This window comes from Neomonachus schauinslandi, chromosome 13 (genome assembly GCF_002201575.2).
Source record: "Neomonachus schauinslandi chromosome 13, ASM220157v2, whole genome shotgun sequence".
Taxonomy (NCBI): Eukaryota; Metazoa; Chordata; class Mammalia; order Carnivora; family Phocidae; genus Neomonachus; species Neomonachus schauinslandi.
Window position 1 is genome coordinate 88,144,163 of NC_058415.1, and position 17,047 is coordinate 88,161,209.

Below are 17,047 nucleotides of genomic sequence, written 5' to 3' on the forward strand. Positions count from 1 at the left end.
TGCGCCCCACAAGTGAACCCCTAGGCATACAGTCTTCGCTCCATCTCGCAGGTGAGGACACCGAAGGGCAGCGTCCCTTTGCAGGCCACCCAGCTGGTGCGGCTGCTCGGCCGCCTCCTCCTCGGGGGTCCCCACGCCCGGCGTCGGGGGCGCTCTGGCACACCTGTCGAGCAGGCCGCCGGGGCTGGCATCCCTCGGGGGTGGCAGGGCCTCAGCGGGGGCGGGGAGCCTGGGGGCGGGGGCGGGTCGGTGTGCGCACGGCCCCTCCGGCCGCCTCTTGGGACTGGTGCCCCGCGGTGTCGGGAGTCACGGACTTGATCTTGAGAGCTGGGGGCTGGCGGGGCTCTGGGGCAGCCAGGAGAGACCCGAGACCTGCTCTTCCCTGGCAGGCGGGCCCTTCTCTCCTTCTGGCCACCTTACCCCCAAAGCCGGCTCCCGGGCAGGGACGAGGCACGAACACTGTGCAGTGTGCCGGGCAGGCTGAGCGCGAGGGCCAACGGAAATCCACCGGGGTACCCGGGCAAGGCCCTGCTCCTCTTAGGGCCTCAGTTTCCTCTTTCCCCATCCGTAAAATGAGAAAGGTGGAGCCATGCCTCCTCCTCTTCATCTGACTTCTCGCTTAAGGAGAAGCTTCCCTTCCCCTCCTGGCCACACTCCTGCGGGAGGAGGGCAAGACTGGCTTCTCCACGGGGAAAGCACTTCCAAGCAGTGCGGGATCCTGGGGGGGGGGGGGGGGCGTTCCGCCCCGCCCACCCACTCCCTTCCTTGCCTCCTCCCAAGTCTCCCCAAACTCTGGCGGTGGGCGCCCTCTGGTGTCGCCTGTCCCACCTTGCAGTCATGTACCAGAATTCCCGTAAGGCGTTTTGTAAAATAAAGAAACTATAATAATAATGAAAAGTATAAAATGTATAGAGTTTTCAAGAAACTGTGTTCTACTTCCAGAAAATGGTCACTTTAACTTTGTAAATATTTATCTAAAATGATATTTACGAAACTGTGATATATATTATTTGATTGTATATGTACAACTGTAAATACATTTGTACCTCTCTTGTATTCTAAAATAAAAATTACTTGGATCATTTATCACTTAGCATCTGAAGGGGTCGACACATTTATCTGCATGAAAAGGAAATATGAAAAGTGCCTAGAAACTGGAGAAGGGTTGGGCAGAGTTGTTTCACTGCTTTTGAAAGTCACCATTGTGCCCTCCCTGAGGAAAATTCTCCGTCACAACTGGGATGTCAGCTCCGAAAGAGATGGCCACAGTGCAAAGCAACCGGAAATCTTTGAAGGGGTTGGGCATATTCTTCATGCTTCCAGCTGGACTCTCAAATCCTGGTGTCCCACTTTGTTACTTCCCCCAAATCTTTACTTACTTTTTTTTTCTTTTTTCTTTTTCATGAATAATTTAAGAGAATTCAAGCAGCCCGTGGGGTGGACCAGGATGGCCACTAAGTGCCCTCCCAATGCCTAGAATTTCCAAATGCTCTGGGTCCCCATTTCCAGAGCGTCCCCGAGGAAGAGGAAAGAGGAGGAAGGCCTTCAATGCAGGGCCAGGCCCTGGCTCTCCTACCCAGTGCCTCCTGGCCAGGAGGAGGTGTGCACACTGGGGAGTGTGAGTTCACACCTGTACCCCAGCACGTGCTAGTTGGGAGGGTCGCCTTTCCCACCCACTGGCATCGTACAGGCACACCTCTGTGCATCCTCATTTAGCCGTGTATGTGCACACGAGCTCACACACGCACACATGAAGACACTTGAACTCACACTTTTATAAAGGCCATCCCCATTTGGAGCTTCAGGTGCTCCCGAAGACCCCCATACTTTGGGGACTGGTCTTGTACCCCGGCAGATGGGGGCACAGGTAGAGATGTACACTTGATGTGTTCATTTGCAAGGCCCATCTGGGGTTTCCTCCCTAGGGTAAGTGGGGTAAGTCACCCTTGTTACTCCTCCTCCCCCTGTCTCCAACCTCGCCTCTCCTTTGAAACCTCACCACTAGGCTTCTGATGCCTCCAGGGGCCCCCCGGTATTACCTTCCCCCCCATTGCAGGCCCCACAGGAGGCCTCTTGTTTCCATAAACAAAGCTGAATCCCCTTTCTCCTGGATGCTGACCAGTAGAGTTAAACACCCTCCTGACCCACATGCCGTGCCTCCAGAGAGTAATGCTGGCTTCCTTCAGGAGTCAGACTTCAGAGAAGTCAGTAGGGCCCTTGATCAAAAATCTACATGGCTCTCCGTAGCTAATTCCATTCTGTGAAGTCCCTGCTACTGAGCGCAGGGTCCACAGCCCGGGCTCCAGAACCCACCTGGTGGCAGCAGGCTGTAATTGCAGGCTAAAGTGCATTTGCTATGCCTGCTGCAGACCTACACAAGTGTGCGGGCGCTGGAGATCCAAGGATGAGCAGAGAGGAATGGGGGTCCTGAAGAATTGCACGCTGCTGGGAGGCCTGATACCAAAGGCCTGAGCTCTCACCGTGCTTGCATTCCCAGCAGATGCCTCAGGCCCCTTTCCACGGAGTGCACCCCCCCTCCTCCCCACAAAGGCATGCAAACACCACAGCAGTTTCTGGCCTTAGGGATTTAAATGCATTTATTCTGGGAATCCTCCCCACAAGCCCATGAAGCTGATGCTCTTTTTTCCTCCCTGATGCACTATTAATATCCATTTGAAGTAGAAGAAAACTGAGCTAGAGAGTAAATCATTTGCCCATGACACCCAGCCACGAGTAGCAGAGCCGTTTTCGCCACGGCCGCTGACCCTAGAAGCCATGCTCACGACCAGTAGGCCAACCACATCCCAGTCAACCCACAGAGTCAGGGCTTTCTGCATATCCCACAGGGATGCAGTGCAGACCGGCACCGTATATAGACCTTGTATTCTTCAGCCTTGCAAAACTCGCTTACTCATTCTAGAAGCTTTTTTGGAGATTCCTTGGGACTTCGATATACACGATCATGTTGTCTATGAATAGAGACAGTTTTACTTCTTCCTTTCCAATCAAGATGCCTTTTCTTTCTTTTTCTCATCTTATTGCGTGGTTCAGGAACTCCAGGAGTGGAGGATTCCAGATAGAGGCCACCGGGTCTGGGTTTGAAACCCTGCTCCGCCCTTCACTCGCTGTGTGACCTGAGGCAAGTCAATTAGCGGCTCTGTGCTTCAGTTTCCTCAAATGGAAAAGAATGTTGTGAGGATAAAGTGGGATAATGTATATAAACAAATAAAGCATGTGGCTTGGTGCCTGGCACAAAGTTAAGTGTTCAATAAATGGAAGCTCTTGTTAATGCAGGGATGCCTTTGGTGGGTGAGAAGGGTTGTAGCTTCTTTTGCCACCCACCCCACTGGGCATTCCCCCAGAGGGCATCTGAGGCAGCTGTCCACCCCCCTCTTCTCCTACCCTTTGCTGTGTCCATTATCCTTGGATCTCTTGAAATGGAGGAACAGATATCCCAAACTTTCAGCTTCCTTCCCACCTCAGAGCTGGCCTACTGGGATGTATGTCTGTGGCTAGTGGGGCAAGTTCTGGATGGTGGCTGATTAGCACCCTTGCCAACTGCTTCTGCAACGTGGCTGCCTCGTCGAAATCAGACATCTTGCATGTTAGTGCAGGGCTTCAAAGACAAGTGCTCCAAGAACCTGTCCCTGCTTGTCTGGTACCTGGCCCAGGCGGGATTAGGGCAGGTGGAGCGTGGCCCAGAGTGAGTCCCCTACAGGAGGGCCGGTTATTTACTATCTCTAGGGAATGGCTAACCCTGGAAGGGGCCTCAGTTCCAAGCACTGAGACACAATGAACAAAAAGCATAAAGCCCCCGGTTCTTGGAGTACTCGTGTTCTAGTGGAGGAAGTCCACAATAAATAAGCAAACACACAAGAACATTCAGTGACAAGAAAGGAGACAAGATCAAGTGATAAAAAAGGGACCGAGGATTATTCCGGAAAAGGTGGTCAGGGAAGGCTTCTCTGAGGAGGTGATAGTTGAGCTGAGGTCTGTGTGAGAAGCAGCCAGCCCCACCAAGACCTAGGGAAAGAGAATTCCATGCCAAGAGCGCCCCAAGTGCCCTGATCTTGGGGTGGCGACCAGAGCGGTGTGTATGGAACGCAGGGGAGACCAGCGCATCTGGCTGCAATGGAAGGAGTAAGGGTTGGGTTAGGAGGAGAGCGAGCTCAGAGACAGGGCCAGGCGAAGACGGGTTTGGATTTTATTCTTGGTGTAAAGGGAAGCTGCCAGAAGTCTTCTAAGCCGGGAAGTGGTTTAACCTGATGTGTGTTTTTTTTTTTTTTTTTAAAGATTTTTATTTATTTGACAGAGAGAGATACAGCGAGAAAGGGAACACAAGCAGGGGGAATGGGAGAGGGAGAAGCAGACTCCCCGCCGAGCAGGGAGCCCGATGCGGGACTCGATCCCGGGACTCCAGGATCATGACCTGAGCCGAAGGCAGTCGCTTAACCAACTGAGCCACCCAGGCGCCCCTACCTGATGTGTTTTTTAAAAGCTCACTCTGGCTGCTCTATGGAGATTGGATGGTAGGAGGGGCAAATGTAGAACCAGCCTGGAGGTGGTGCCCAGGTGAGACATGACTGAGTGGCCTGAGGAAAGTGCACAGATGGGAGGTAGATGGATGTGGGGGGAACTGATGACTGTTAGACCTGAGAGGCCATTAAAATCACTGAGGGAGTTAAACACATGCTCACAGGCTTCCAAGACCCCACCTTTGTAGCACCTCAATGCCCAAGTTTGGGCTCAGGAATCCATATTCCTTTTTTCTTTTTTCTTTTTTAAGATTTTATTTATTTATTTGACAGACAAAGAGAGAGAGAGAGAGCACACAAGCAGGGGGAGCGGCAGGCAGAGGGAGAGGGAGAGGGAAAAGCAGGCTTTCTGCAAAGCAGGGAGCCCGATGCGGGACTCGATCCCAGGACCCCAGGGTTCATGACCTGAGCCTAAGGCAGACGCTTAACCAACTGAGCCAGCCAGGCGCCCTGAGGCATCCATATTCCTAATAAGCCCCTCTGGGATGCGCACTGTTCCCGGGTGCCCGGTTGCCCGGTGTGGTATGAAGAAGCAAGTCTGTTGCACAGAGAGGAGCTCTGGTGGGGAGTCTGGAGTCTCGGGTGCCAGTCCCAATTGCAGGTCTGTTGTGGGATTCAGAGACCCCAAGGGACCGTCAGGAATAGCAATTCTTACCTCCAAGATGGGCCAAGTGTGAGGAATAAGTAGCATGTGTTTGTAAAGCATTCAGCAAAGGACAAGGCCCTGGAGAAGTGTTCGGTAAATGGTGCAGGCTTTGGGGTAAAGCAGGTGCAGTGGGAAGGAACATTGGCCCTGCCACCAAGCACTCTGTGAATATTAGTCCCTTTTGGCCCTTAGTTGCTTCCGCTATTAGAAAACGTATCTGCAGTGGACTGAATGTGTCCCTCCTAAATTCATGTGTTGAAATCCTAACCCCCAAGTTAATGGTATGAGGAGGTGGGACCTTTGGGAGGTGATTAGTTCACCAGGGTGGAGCCCTTGTAAATTGGATTAGTGCCTTATAAAAGACACCCCAGAGACTCCCCTCACCCCTTCTGGGCCATACGAGGAAACAGCGAGAAGTCAGTTGTCTGTGAACCAGGAAGCCAGCTCTCAACAGACACTGAATCCGACACTATACTTAGACAGTGTTCATAATCCCAATGCTGTGACAGGCCCGGTAAATGTGGATCGCTTCTCGGCCTTTTGGCTAAGATCAAGTGTAGGCTCGTAAATGTGGGTGCTGCGAGAATGGGAGGGGCGGAGGTTTTGTCCGTCCCTTCTGGGATGAAAGTGGATGATGTCAAGAGTACCCTACTCTTGGTCTAGGGGCCCTCCCAGGCCTAGCTCCCTAGCCGGCTGGGCTACCCTGGCTCAAAGGACACCACTGCCCTCTTATGGCGGAGGCCAGACTCAACTCACACTTTTGTAGCTCTATCACCTCCTCCACTCAGGAGGGCCATTGTCTGACCTTCGATGCCCCATGGAGCCCTAGAATTTATATCCTTGACTGCCTTGCAGGATTGGCTTTCTTGACAGATGTAGTTGTGAGCTTTGCTTAAAAAGAAATGTTGTCCTTTTGGAGGTTTAGCAAACAACTGGTCTGATGGATCTTTAGGAGGCAGTGGACCTGATTTACTGAGCGTAGTGTGTGAGGCTGATGCAAGTTATGTAATCCTCTTTAGGGTCCCTGTGCATAATCATCAGCTCCAATTCCCTGAGGTTGAAACACAGTTTGTTGTGGATGCTATAAATCACGCAGGGCTAGGGGGAGGGAGAGGGTAGTGGGAGGCAGGGAGAAGGGAGGAGGGAAATGCTCCTATTAAATAGGATGTGGAGGGGGCACCTGGGTGGCTCAGTCGGTTAAGCGTCTGCCTTTGGCTCAGGTCATGATCTTGGGGTCCTGGGATTGCGCCCCACATCAGGCTTTTGGCTCAGCGGTGTGTCTGCTTCTCCCCCTCCCTCTGTGATCTCTCTCGCTTTTGCTCTCTCTCAGATAAATAAATAAAATATTTTTAAAAAGTAAACTGGGCATGGGGATAAAGCCACATATACATCTGTCTGTCCACCATTGAATCCTTAGAACAGCTCCTGGCACACAGAGAGTGCTCAATTTGTTGTATGAGTAAATATAAGCCCATATCTTTGTATTATGTGTGCACCTGCCCTCCCTACAAAATAGGCCTGCTTTGCAAGGTTTGCATATTCTCTTAGGCAGCTTTATTTTTAAGTTAGAGTAAATCAGCTCATTCAAAAGAAGTTATTAAGAAAGAACAGAATCAGCACCTGGAACACTGTTTGGGGGTAGAGGTGGTTGGTTGGTACTGAGCCAGCACCCACGAGGAGGCAGTAAAGTAGAATACTGGGGCTACCAGGAACAGTATGAAAAGGGCCTCTTTTTTCTTTCCAACTAGTGTTTTCTGTAGATCCCACCTCCCCAACCTCCTGAGCTCTCTCATACCAAAGAATCACATTTTAGCAACTTAGAGTTGGAAGGAAACTCATAGGCCCATTTCTCAATGATCTCTGACTCTGGTAAACCATAAATGGGATGATGATTACGAGATATTTTTGGTAAAAAATCAAACGCCATGCAACCTGAGATCTCATTATTTCACAGGTACGGCCTTACCAATAGTAAAAATGGCAACTTGGCTCCCTCATTCCCTTCATGTTAGCCAAATGGTTGCCAGTAGTCAACATGGCCGCCAGACTGTGCGTTCCCATTGGCGACTGCTCTGAGGCCCGCCCTGCCCCGCCCCTCCGTGCGAAGGCCGGGAACTGCCGAGACGGATGTCGCGGTTCCCGGCCGGACTGCGCCTGCGCCATTCTTTGGCGCCAAGATGGCGATGGAGATGAGGCTTCCCGTGGCTCGCAAGCCTCTTAGCGAGAGCGTGGGCCGCGATACTAAAAAACATCTGGTGGTTCCGGGGGACACGATCACCACGGACACGGGATTCATGCGGTACGTGGGGACCTGGGGACTCGGGGCCCCGAAGGGCGGCTGCTGGGCTGTGCACGTGGCCTCTGTTCCCTTGCATCTGAGTACCCGCGGGACGCAGGGCACAGCTGAGCATCCCAGCTCCCTTGTTTCCGAGTCCTCGGGCTTCTTATTCTATGCACCTTGTGTGTCCCCGTCTGCGTTTGACTCAGTCCCTGGAAACCCTTCTCTCCTAACCTCTGGTGTCAGCGACTCCTGGGTTCTCTGCCTCGGGCCCTGATCTCTGAGCCTTCCTCGCCTTCTTCGTTGGAGACCTGCAACCCTGGGGAGGGTTAGGAGCAGGGGCCTCTTTCCAGTTTTCAGATGAGGGGACAGTGGGCATTCCTGACGTGGCCTCTTCTCTCGGCGACATCTCTTAGCCAGGTGCTCGGTTTTGAAATCAGTAATTGTTTGGGCTTAGGGCATACACAATATATTGTGCTATATGCACCCAAATCTACATTTTGAATCTGAAGGCAGTACAATATGTGTAGTTAAGAGAGCAGACTCTTTAGCCAGACAGTTGGGGTTTCAGCCCTGCGCCATCACATATTATAAGTTGTATTTCCTCTCCAAGGTCAGTTTTCTTATCTGTTAGATAGTGATAATAACAGTAACTATTTGGTAGGGAAATGAGAATTAAATGAGGAAATAATTAAGAAAAGAAGCGGGGTGCCTGGGTGGCTCACTCGGTTAAGCGTCTGACTCCTGATTATAGCTCAGGTGTGATCTCAGCCCATGCAACCCCCCCCCCTCCCCAGGCTTCACGCTGGGTGTGGAGCCTGCTTGAGATTTTCTCCCTCTCTGCCTCTCCCCCTCCTCTTTCTTTCTCAAAAAAAAAGAAGAAAAGAAGCAAAACTCACCATTGTATCACTATCGTAGATAAACACTAGTAGTATTTCAGCCTTTTGGTGGTGGGGGTACAGCATTTATAATATTGCTCTTTAACGTTTTAGTTTGAGGTTATTGGATCCGAAGGAATCTTAAAGTGTCAGTCCTTCATGAACTCAGCATATATTTGTATTACGTGCGGTTGGAGTACAGCTGTGATCAAAGTAGGGAAATCTCTGTCGCGGTGGAGTTTATATTTCGACAGAGACAGACAGATAATAAACAATAAGCACAACAGACAAGTTAGTATGTTTGGTGATAAATTCAGTGGGGAAAATGCAAAGTTGAGCAGGGTAAGTGGAATGTGGTTGGGAATATGGTGGGGGTGGTGGCAGCAGGATGGTGACTGTTTTAAATGGGGTAATCAAGGTAGGCCTGATGGAGAAAGTGACATTTGAGTAGACTTGAGTAAGACAAGGGGAGATGTCTATGCAGCTCTCTCAAGGAGTGTTTGGGGCACAGAGAAAAGCCAGGCTTTAAAGTAGGAGGAGCCTGTTAGGAATATATTGTTCTTGAAGGGAGAGGTCATCTCAAGAGTTACCCTTGTATCCTTTGTATCCTACTCTTAAAACAGGGGCCATGGAACTTACATGGGGGAAGAGAAGCTCATTGCATCTGTGGCTGGCTCAGTGGAGAGGGTAAACAAGTTGATCTGTGTGAAAGCTTTGAAAACCAGGTGAGAACAAAAGGTGTGTATTCTCTTGTGTCATTCATGTTATACAGCCAGGAACATACCCCCCCACCCGCCCCCCCGCCTGCTTTATCATTCAGTAGGTCTGCGATTTTTGAACATGACTATAGAAAGGATATAGGTGACTATAGGTAAGTGTGGGCTTCAAAGGTTTCCTCACATTACTCGATCTCTCCAAACTTTGGCCACCTCCTCTGCAAAATGAGGGTAATAGCATGATCCATCTTGTAGGATTTTCGTTAGAATTCATTGAAACGGGACATGTAAAGTACTTAGCACAGGGCCTGCTACCTAGAAGAGCTCAGTAAAGGTTAGCCCCAGAAAGGAAGCCGGTGGGGCTGGAACGGAGTGAGCAAGGGGGAGTGTAGGGGCAGATGCAGACAGAGCCGAGGTGGGCAGCCTGCCTTGATAAGCATTTTGTCTTCCACTTTATGTAGTCTAGGCCACCCCTGGAAGGGGTGGAGCAGAGGAGGGACATGATCTGACTTCTGTCTTAATATCACTGGCTGCTGGGAGGGATTGAGGGGGAACAGGGGCAGGCTTAGGGAGACTTCATGGACTGTTTTCATCATCTAAAATAATGGTGGCTTGGACTAAGGGAGCAGTAGAAGTAGGGAGTAATGGCTGATTCTGCATACATTTTGTGTTCTGACTTGTTTTGTTTTGTTTTGTTTTTCACTTGAGGGTATTGGATTTTGTATTCTTTGGGCTTTTCCATATATAGGACCATGTCTGTGAATCGAGATAGTTTTACTTTTTCCTTTCCCAATTTGGATGCCTTTTTTTTCTGTGTATATTTTGAAGGTAGAGCCAGTAGGATCAGCTACTGGACTTGTCCTGGAGTGAGAGAGAGAGAGAGAGAGAAATCAAGTGTTCCTCCAAGGACTCCCAAGATTTTTGGCTTGAGCAACTGGAGGAATGGTGTTGCCATTTACTGAGACCCTGCTGGCTGGGAGAGGACCAGTTTGTGATGGGGGCTGGGGAGGGAGCTGCTGGAAAGCTTTTCTTTAGGTTGGTGACATTTGGAAATGCCCAATAGTCGTGTAAATAGAGATGCTAGGTAGCCAGCAGTTGACTAGAGTCTGGAATTCAGGGGAATGGCATAGTCATCAGTGGTATTTAAAGCCATTAGATTGTATGAGCTCAGCAAGAGGTGAGTGTGGGCTGACGGAGAAGAGGTCCACGGCTGGAGCCTTCAGCATGGAAGACATAATGATTAGAATTGGGATAAGGAACTAGCACAGGGGCCGGAGCTGAGCTCCCTGTGGGTGGGGGAGACTGTGAGTGGACTGGATTGAGTGGGGTCCTGTCTCAGTCTCCTCTTCCTCCTCCTCTGCTGATGCAGAAGCCATCTGTGTTCCAGAGCCCCCCGGGAAATATTCCATGGTTATCAGTGTCATATAACAAAACAGGGGTTTCAGGCTTAAGGAACTACTTGGAATAAATGGTTTGTCCAAGAATAGTTAATGGAGACTTTATACACGTAGGAATGTTTGACGTTCTCGGTTCTTGGAAATAAGCCGGAAAAGCATAGTATGTGAATTTACCATACTTGAGCATGGTGCCTAATCCAGGCCCTCATCCTGTTGAACTGAAATCTCCAGTGGTGCTTAGTCTTGTAATAAGGTCTGTTCACTGATGGATGACCTGTTCTATCTTTCAGATATAATGGTGAAGTAGGAGACATTGTGGTGGGGAGAATCACAGAGGTAAAGTAGATACCATGTTGGTTTTTACCAAGTACAAGCAAGCTGGTGATTGAATGAATGGGACAGTCATTCTATCTGTAGTTATGCAAATGGGGCATTCATTGCATTTGACTCTTAGGTGCCCTGCCCCCCCTTGAAGAGATTTTATTTTTTTATTTGAGAGAGCACAGGTGGGATTGGGGAGGAGCAGAAGGAGAGGGAGAGGCAGACTCCCTGCTGAGCACGGAGCCCCATGGGGCTTGATCCCAGGACCTGAGCCGAAGGCAGACACTTAACCGACTAAGCCACCCAGGCTCCCCTTATGTGCCCTTTGATGTAAACAGTTGGCTTGTATTGGGGATTATTGGTCACTGACGATGTGAGCTCTTGCCCCTGGAGTCTGTGTCCAACTGTGAAATTTCTCTGTAGGTTCAACAGAAGAGGTGGAAGGTGGAGACCAACTCTAGGCTGGATTCGGTCTTGCTTCTGTCATCCATGAACCTTCCTGGAGGAGAGTTGGTAAGGGTCTCCAGGCTGGTACTGTAGAATTTGCTAGCGAAAGTTCTGGGGTCCGTTGCACCAGTGGAGAACTCTGCTTTATGCTGAGGTTGCCTCTTTTACTCTTGTTTGTCTGCTGTGAGGTTTGCTGCCTGGATGTACACATTTTCACTTGGTCCGGGCCTCCCAACATAAGCAGCAGTTGGTATGTGATAGGATCTGGAATGGCCGTGGGGTGTGATCCCAAAAGAGAGTTGGAAGAGAAGCTCTCAGGTGCTTGGTGCTCATTTTCCTTTTCTGGGTGTATCAGCTTTGCACAGTGATGGTGTCCCTTGAAAAGTTGTGTTTAGATTAGCTTTTTGTCAATTGAATGGCATTTGGTTATTCCAGACAACTGCAATACCTAAGGGGCGGCCTTTTGTAAAATGCCGTGTTTTTTCTTCAATCCATCATGTATGTACAGAGAGGCTCACTGCTAGGTTCTCTGGAGAATGCAAGATAAAGGAGGCTTGGCTGAGTTCCTGAAAGTGCACAGATTAGCAGGGGAAGCGAGATAACTGATCTAAATACCTGACAGTCGAAGAATAAACAAGCGTGTGATTGTACAGAAGGAGTGAGTGATTTCACTGGGAGATGCTTGTAGGAAAGGGGCGTTAGAGTGGATCCCTGAAGAATGGATGGAATTTCACAGGGAGTCTGAGACCACGGGAAATGTGTGAGTAAAGATAAGAGTCAAGCCATAGGTAGTCTGGTCCTGCTGCAGCAGGGAGGGCTGCCACGGACGGTGAGTGTGGACAAGGAGGCTGGGCACGATTGGGAGGGGTTTCAGTAGCACGTAAGGAGTTGGAAAACTATGCAGAGAAAGGAGGGGGAGAGGAGGAGCTGTGGGAAGGCCTGTACGAGGGAAAGTGGTGGTGATCGCTCTGGTATTCCTTGAGTGACACTGCTTACCTACTCGAGTGTCTGAATACTGTGGCTGGTTCCAGAGATCTTTCTGTAGGATCTGACTTAAGTCACGTCATCGCTTTGTGTATTTCAGAGGAGAAGATCTGCAGAAGACGAGCTGGCCATGAGAGGTTTCTTGCAGGAAGGGGATCTTATCAGTGTATCCTGCACCTTGGATTACAGCGTCTCTGTGCTCTACACGGAGCTGGGAAATGGGGCTTTGATCGTATGTCTCCTCCTGGAGACACGTAGTCCTGGCGGGGATCTGGATCCTAGATCAAGTGTCTCAGGCTCTGCTGCAGCCTTCCTCCATCCACTTAACCCAGCCGAACTCTCCAGCCCTTGTTCAGACCTGCTGCCTCAGTCATTTTTTGGGGTTTTGTCACTTACGGTGGCCCGTGCTTTAAGCTAGACTCCAATTTTCTTATGCAGGGAGTAGAAAAGGTGTTGTTCACATCAAGACATTCGTGAGAACCAAGGGGGAGAGGTTAGGTCGAGGTGCTGTCCTCCGGGTCTGTCAGGCTGCGAGTGGGACCGTTGGGGATGGGAGGAAAGGAAGGGGGGGGGCCAGGGCCCCAGGGAAGGCGGGTGCCGTGAGAGTGTTTGTTCCTTTATCACCCCGGCCAGGCGGAGGTGCAGGCGGTGTTCTCCGATGGGGCTGTCTCTCTGCACACGAGGAGTCTGAAATACGGCAAAGTAAGTTGGGCTCCTGCTTTTCCTGGATACAGACTGAGACTTTGAATCCATTTCTGAATCCCCAGGGCTCTCTGGAACTCGGCCCTGAAGAGCCCCAGAAGTTAAGCAGGACAGGCTGGCGTCCCCAGAGCGGCTGGTTCACGTGGTCATGGGTCAGTAGCATTATCACCGACGACAACTCCTGTTCTCTTCTTACCGAGGAGACTTGTGGCAGGAGAGCTCCTGTGACCGGGGGCCCCGCGCCCTGCTGGCTCGGCTCACTCCCGGGGGCGCTGCCGCTTTGTACTGGGGCCAGGCCTGAGAAGCTCTACTAGGAGCAAAGGGAGGTCATACTGAAACCCGATGGCCCTGGCTCTAGACAAATGTCCAGTCAATAAATTGGGTGTCATTACTAGGAGAAACTGGTTTGCCACTTGAGCCTCTAAATGAAATGTCACTGATTGTACGAAGTTACGTTAGTGAGGCTCTTACTGTTTTAACGATAGCATACTTTTTTTCTTTTAAAGATTCACTTATTTTAGCAAGAGAGAGTGCACATGAGCAGGGGAGGGCCGAGGGAGAGAAGCAGACTCCCCGCTGGGCGGGGAGCCCGCGTGGGGCTTGATTCCACAAACCTGAGATCATGACCCGAGCCGAAACCGAGAGCCAGGGGCCCCACGCCAGCATACTTTCTCTAAAACAGATTATGATTTATTAGTCTCTGGGCTTTATCTGGCGGAACCTTCTCATTTTCTGTTCGCTTGTGGAGTGGCTCCAGTCAGCCGTGCGCGCAGCCCTGGAGCAGCGCCACAGCTACACTCTGGGTGCTGACCTTCCTGGGCCTGGTCCTGCAGACCCTCCCTCTGCGGGATGGGAATTCGGGGCTGACCCTCCCCCCCCCCCACCGGGGATGGGTTTGCACCCAGCTGTAGGCCACTCCCCTTGCCCAGCGGCACGCGTGTCCGGGCTGGGTAGGTGGCTGGGATCCAGGTGGAACAGAATGGTGCACCTGGGCCCACAAGAGGCTCGGGCGCACGTCCTCATTAGCGCCAGTTTGCCTGACTCTGCCAGCACATCAGCCCCAGATTCAAATATAATGATAAGAATGGGAGAGAATGAGAGAAGAGTATTGAAAGTCACCTTCTCTTGGGGTGTGTCAACAACCTCTGCGTCCAGAAGTGTCCTCTGGGAGTAATTACCCTGTGTGTACACACAGGTGACTGTAGTCATTAACAGGAGTGGCCCCGACTCCGCTGTAATGAGGATGTGTATTCTGTGGTCTGCTTTTCACGCACTTTACTCATGACCCTCCAGTGACTTCGTTTATGCTGTATTTCTTTAGCTAGGCCAGGGGGTGTTGGTCCAGGTTTCCCCCTCCCTGGTCAAACGGCAGAAGACTCACTTCCATGATTTGCCCTGTGGGGCCTCAGTGATTCTTGGTAGCAACGGCTTCATCTGGATTTACCCCACACCCGAGCACAAAGAAGAGGACGCGGGGGGCTTCACTGCAAACCTGGAGGTGTGTAAACACCATGGCTGCTGTCGGGGCGGAGTGGCGCTCAGTCTTCACTGTGCTTCTGGGGCGGGTGGAGCTGGCTGTTTCAGTTTTTAAACTTTTTTACTTTTTAAAGATTTATTTATCTATTTGAGAGAGCGTGCGCATGAGCAGAGGCGGGAGAGGGAGAAAAGCAGACTCCACGCTGAGCGCAGAGCCCAACTCGGGGCTCGATCCCACAACCCTGAGATCATGGCCTGAGCTGAAACCAAGTCGGACGCTTAACCGGCTTACACACCCAGGCGCCCCAAGAGCTGTCTGGTTTTAAACCGTATGACTGCTGTAGTCTGAGGGAATTCGAGTTTCCCTTGAGGTGTCTTCATGAACATCGTCTTGCCTTCTCCTTTTCTGAAGGAAAAGGAACGGGAACTGGTTTGATCCCCGTTGGCAGGATGGCAGGTTGCAGGGTTACAGCAGCTGAGGGCCTTTCTAGTCTCCCTTGGAGTTAGCAGTTGATGGGCTTGGAGTCTCGGAGTGATAGGGTCCAAGTTATAAATGATTTCTGCGCTTTGCCGTGACTCTTCCCTAACTTCGGTTCTGTTTCCCTCTGCCTCCGCTGGCAGCCCGTCGCCCTCGCCGACCGAGAGGTGATCTCCCGGCTCCGGAACTGCATCATCTCGCTGGTCACCCAGAGGATGATGCTGTATGACACTAGCATCCTGTATTGCTACGAGGCATCCCTTCCGCACCAGGTACCTGCTCTAGCCACGCCCTCCCTCTTCCTCGTCCTGCTGTAAGTGGGGGGGGGTGTCGTCGTCTGCTCCAGCGCTTCCTCTGGGATCGCAAGCATATCTCCCAGCAGCTTCACATGTCCAGCGGTGGGAACGCATCTGCTGGACAGCCCTACCGAGTATTGGTAGAGTTTCCCCAAGATACTTGTAATATCCTCGGTGTCTAGTGTCAGTCGAAGGATTTGGGGGGATGGAGGTGCTGGGGAGGACTAGTTTACAACAGCAGCTCTCTGGACTTCATCTTCCCATCCCAAATTTTAGTTTTATCTTTTTAGTGAATGCCAAGAATCAGGTCTTTGTTCCTGACAGCTGTATATGGGAGAATCTTGATCGTTCATTAAGCTGGTTCTAGCAGATTGCAATACTTAGCCTCCAATCAAGGAATATAGAGGGATGCCTGGATAGCTCAGTTGGTTGAGCTTCTGGCTCTTGATTTTGGCTCAGGTTGTGATTTTGGGATCATGGGATCGAGCCCCGTGTTGGGCTCTGTGTTCAGCGCAGAGTCTGCTTGGAATTCTCTCTCTGGCCCTTCCCCCCGCTCACGTGTTCGCTCTTGTTCTTTAAAATAAATAAATCTTAGGGGCGCCTGGGTGGCTCAGTCGTTCAGCGTCTGCCCTTGGCTCAGGTCATGATGTCAGTGTCTTGGGATTAAGCCCTGCATTGGGCTCCCTGCTCCTCCCTCTCCTGCTCCCCCCTGCTTGTGCGTGTGCACATGCTCTCTCTCTCTGTCAAATAAATAAATACAATCTTTAAATAAATTAAATCTTAAAAATGAAAGGAATATAGAAAGTTTATGGTAACCATGCTTGGTTTCTGCGTTTGGATGTCTGCTTATGGTTGGTTTCTTTTCTGAACAAATACCTTTTTCTTTTCTTCTTTAGATCAAAGACCTCTTAAAGCCAGAAATAATGGAGGAAGTAGTTATGGAAACGCGTCAGAGGCTTTTAGAACAGGAGGGGTGAGGAGAGACATCTGAAGGACGGGACGGTATGCACCTGACCGGAGCCGTTCTTGAAAGTGAAGAATCTGATTTGTGGTCCCATGTGTGTCTCCGTGGAGAACTGACACTCGTCACCTGACCTATATCGGGCTACCTCTGGCCCAAAGACCTGCGTTCTCCTGTTGGAGGGCAGAGCCTGGGGAAGTGCTGCTGGCGCCTCTGGTTGCCCGCAGAGACCATGTTACGGGTAGTTTCAGGCCTTTGGTTTTTTAAATTTTTATTATTATTATCTTTCTTTTTTTTTTTTTTAAAGTTTCAAGACTTCAGAAGCACACAGTGTTTCAGCCAAGTGGACTCCCATTTTGGAATAATATGGACAATCTTTTTCTTCCACTCACCATCAATTCACAATTTCACATGAAATTGCCCTTATAAAAAACACAGCCCCCCTGACCCGCAAATTGCCTGTTTTGGCCTCTGTTCCCACTTATGCAGCGCAAGTAGGATATTGAAGAATATAGTTAGTAACTTTTTTTTTGAGAGAGAGGGAGCGTGCTTGCGCAGGGGTGGGGGAGCGTGTATCTTAAGCAGGCTCCACACCCAGCACAGAGCCAATGCAGGGCTCAGTCTCATGACATTGAGATCATGATCTGAGCTGAAACCAAGAGCCTGAACGCTTAACCCACTGAGCCACCCAGGCGCCTGTATAGTTAATAACATTAACCCAACAGTCAAATGGAACAATAAAGTTAACCAAGCAGCCTTTGCTTGGTTGGAATCTTATTTCCCACTGCATGTTCCTTCTAGCGGTAAACGTGAGTGTCTACACCAGGCTGCTATAATCTGTCCTGCCTTTAAGGGTGATTTGTCAGAAGCTGACTTAGTGATAACAGAATGAATGTTCAGGGTGCTTCCAAGGAACACGAAAACAATAAGAG

The 17,047-nt window shown here is 50.6% G+C and overlaps 2 protein-coding genes across 5 annotated transcripts in view; both read left to right on the plus strand.

The window, feature by feature from the left end:
• The window catches only part of PRDM12 (PR/SET domain 12), a 17,295-nt gene extending 14,887 nt beyond the window's left edge, over nucleotides 1-2,408 (plus strand). The window contains exon 6 of the mRNA XM_021691557.1: nucleotides 2,370-2,408. Within this exon, the coding sequence (XP_021547232.1) occupies nucleotides 2,370-2,408 (39 nt within the window). The remainder of the gene's footprint in view (nucleotides 1-2,369) is intronic.
• A 4,937-nt stretch (nucleotides 2,409-7,345) lies between these two features.
• Nucleotides 7,346-16,699, plus strand: EXOSC2 (exosome component 2). 4 transcript variants are annotated; one of them, XM_021691300.2, is made up of 9 exons: nucleotides 7,346-7,480; nucleotides 8,961-9,062; nucleotides 10,741-10,786; nucleotides 11,195-11,284; nucleotides 12,303-12,434; nucleotides 12,836-12,904; nucleotides 14,226-14,402; nucleotides 15,002-15,130; nucleotides 16,051-16,699. In XM_021691300.2, exons 1-9 carry the CDS (start codon nucleotides 7,359-7,361, stop codon nucleotides 16,129-16,131), a joined length of 948 nt encoding a protein of 315 aa, XP_021546975.1. In that variant the 5' UTR covers nucleotides 7,346-7,358; the 3' UTR covers nucleotides 16,132-16,699. The 4 variants fall into 4 exon arrangements, with proteins under 4 accessions (XP_021546975.1, XP_021546976.1, XP_044776419.1 ...); XM_021691301.2 differs by having other exon boundaries at nucleotides 12,303-12,368; XM_044920484.1 differs by lacking the exon at nucleotides 12,836-12,904 and having other exon boundaries at nucleotides 12,303-12,368; nucleotides 14,235-14,402.
• Nucleotides 16,700-17,047: the final 348 nt, after the last annotated feature.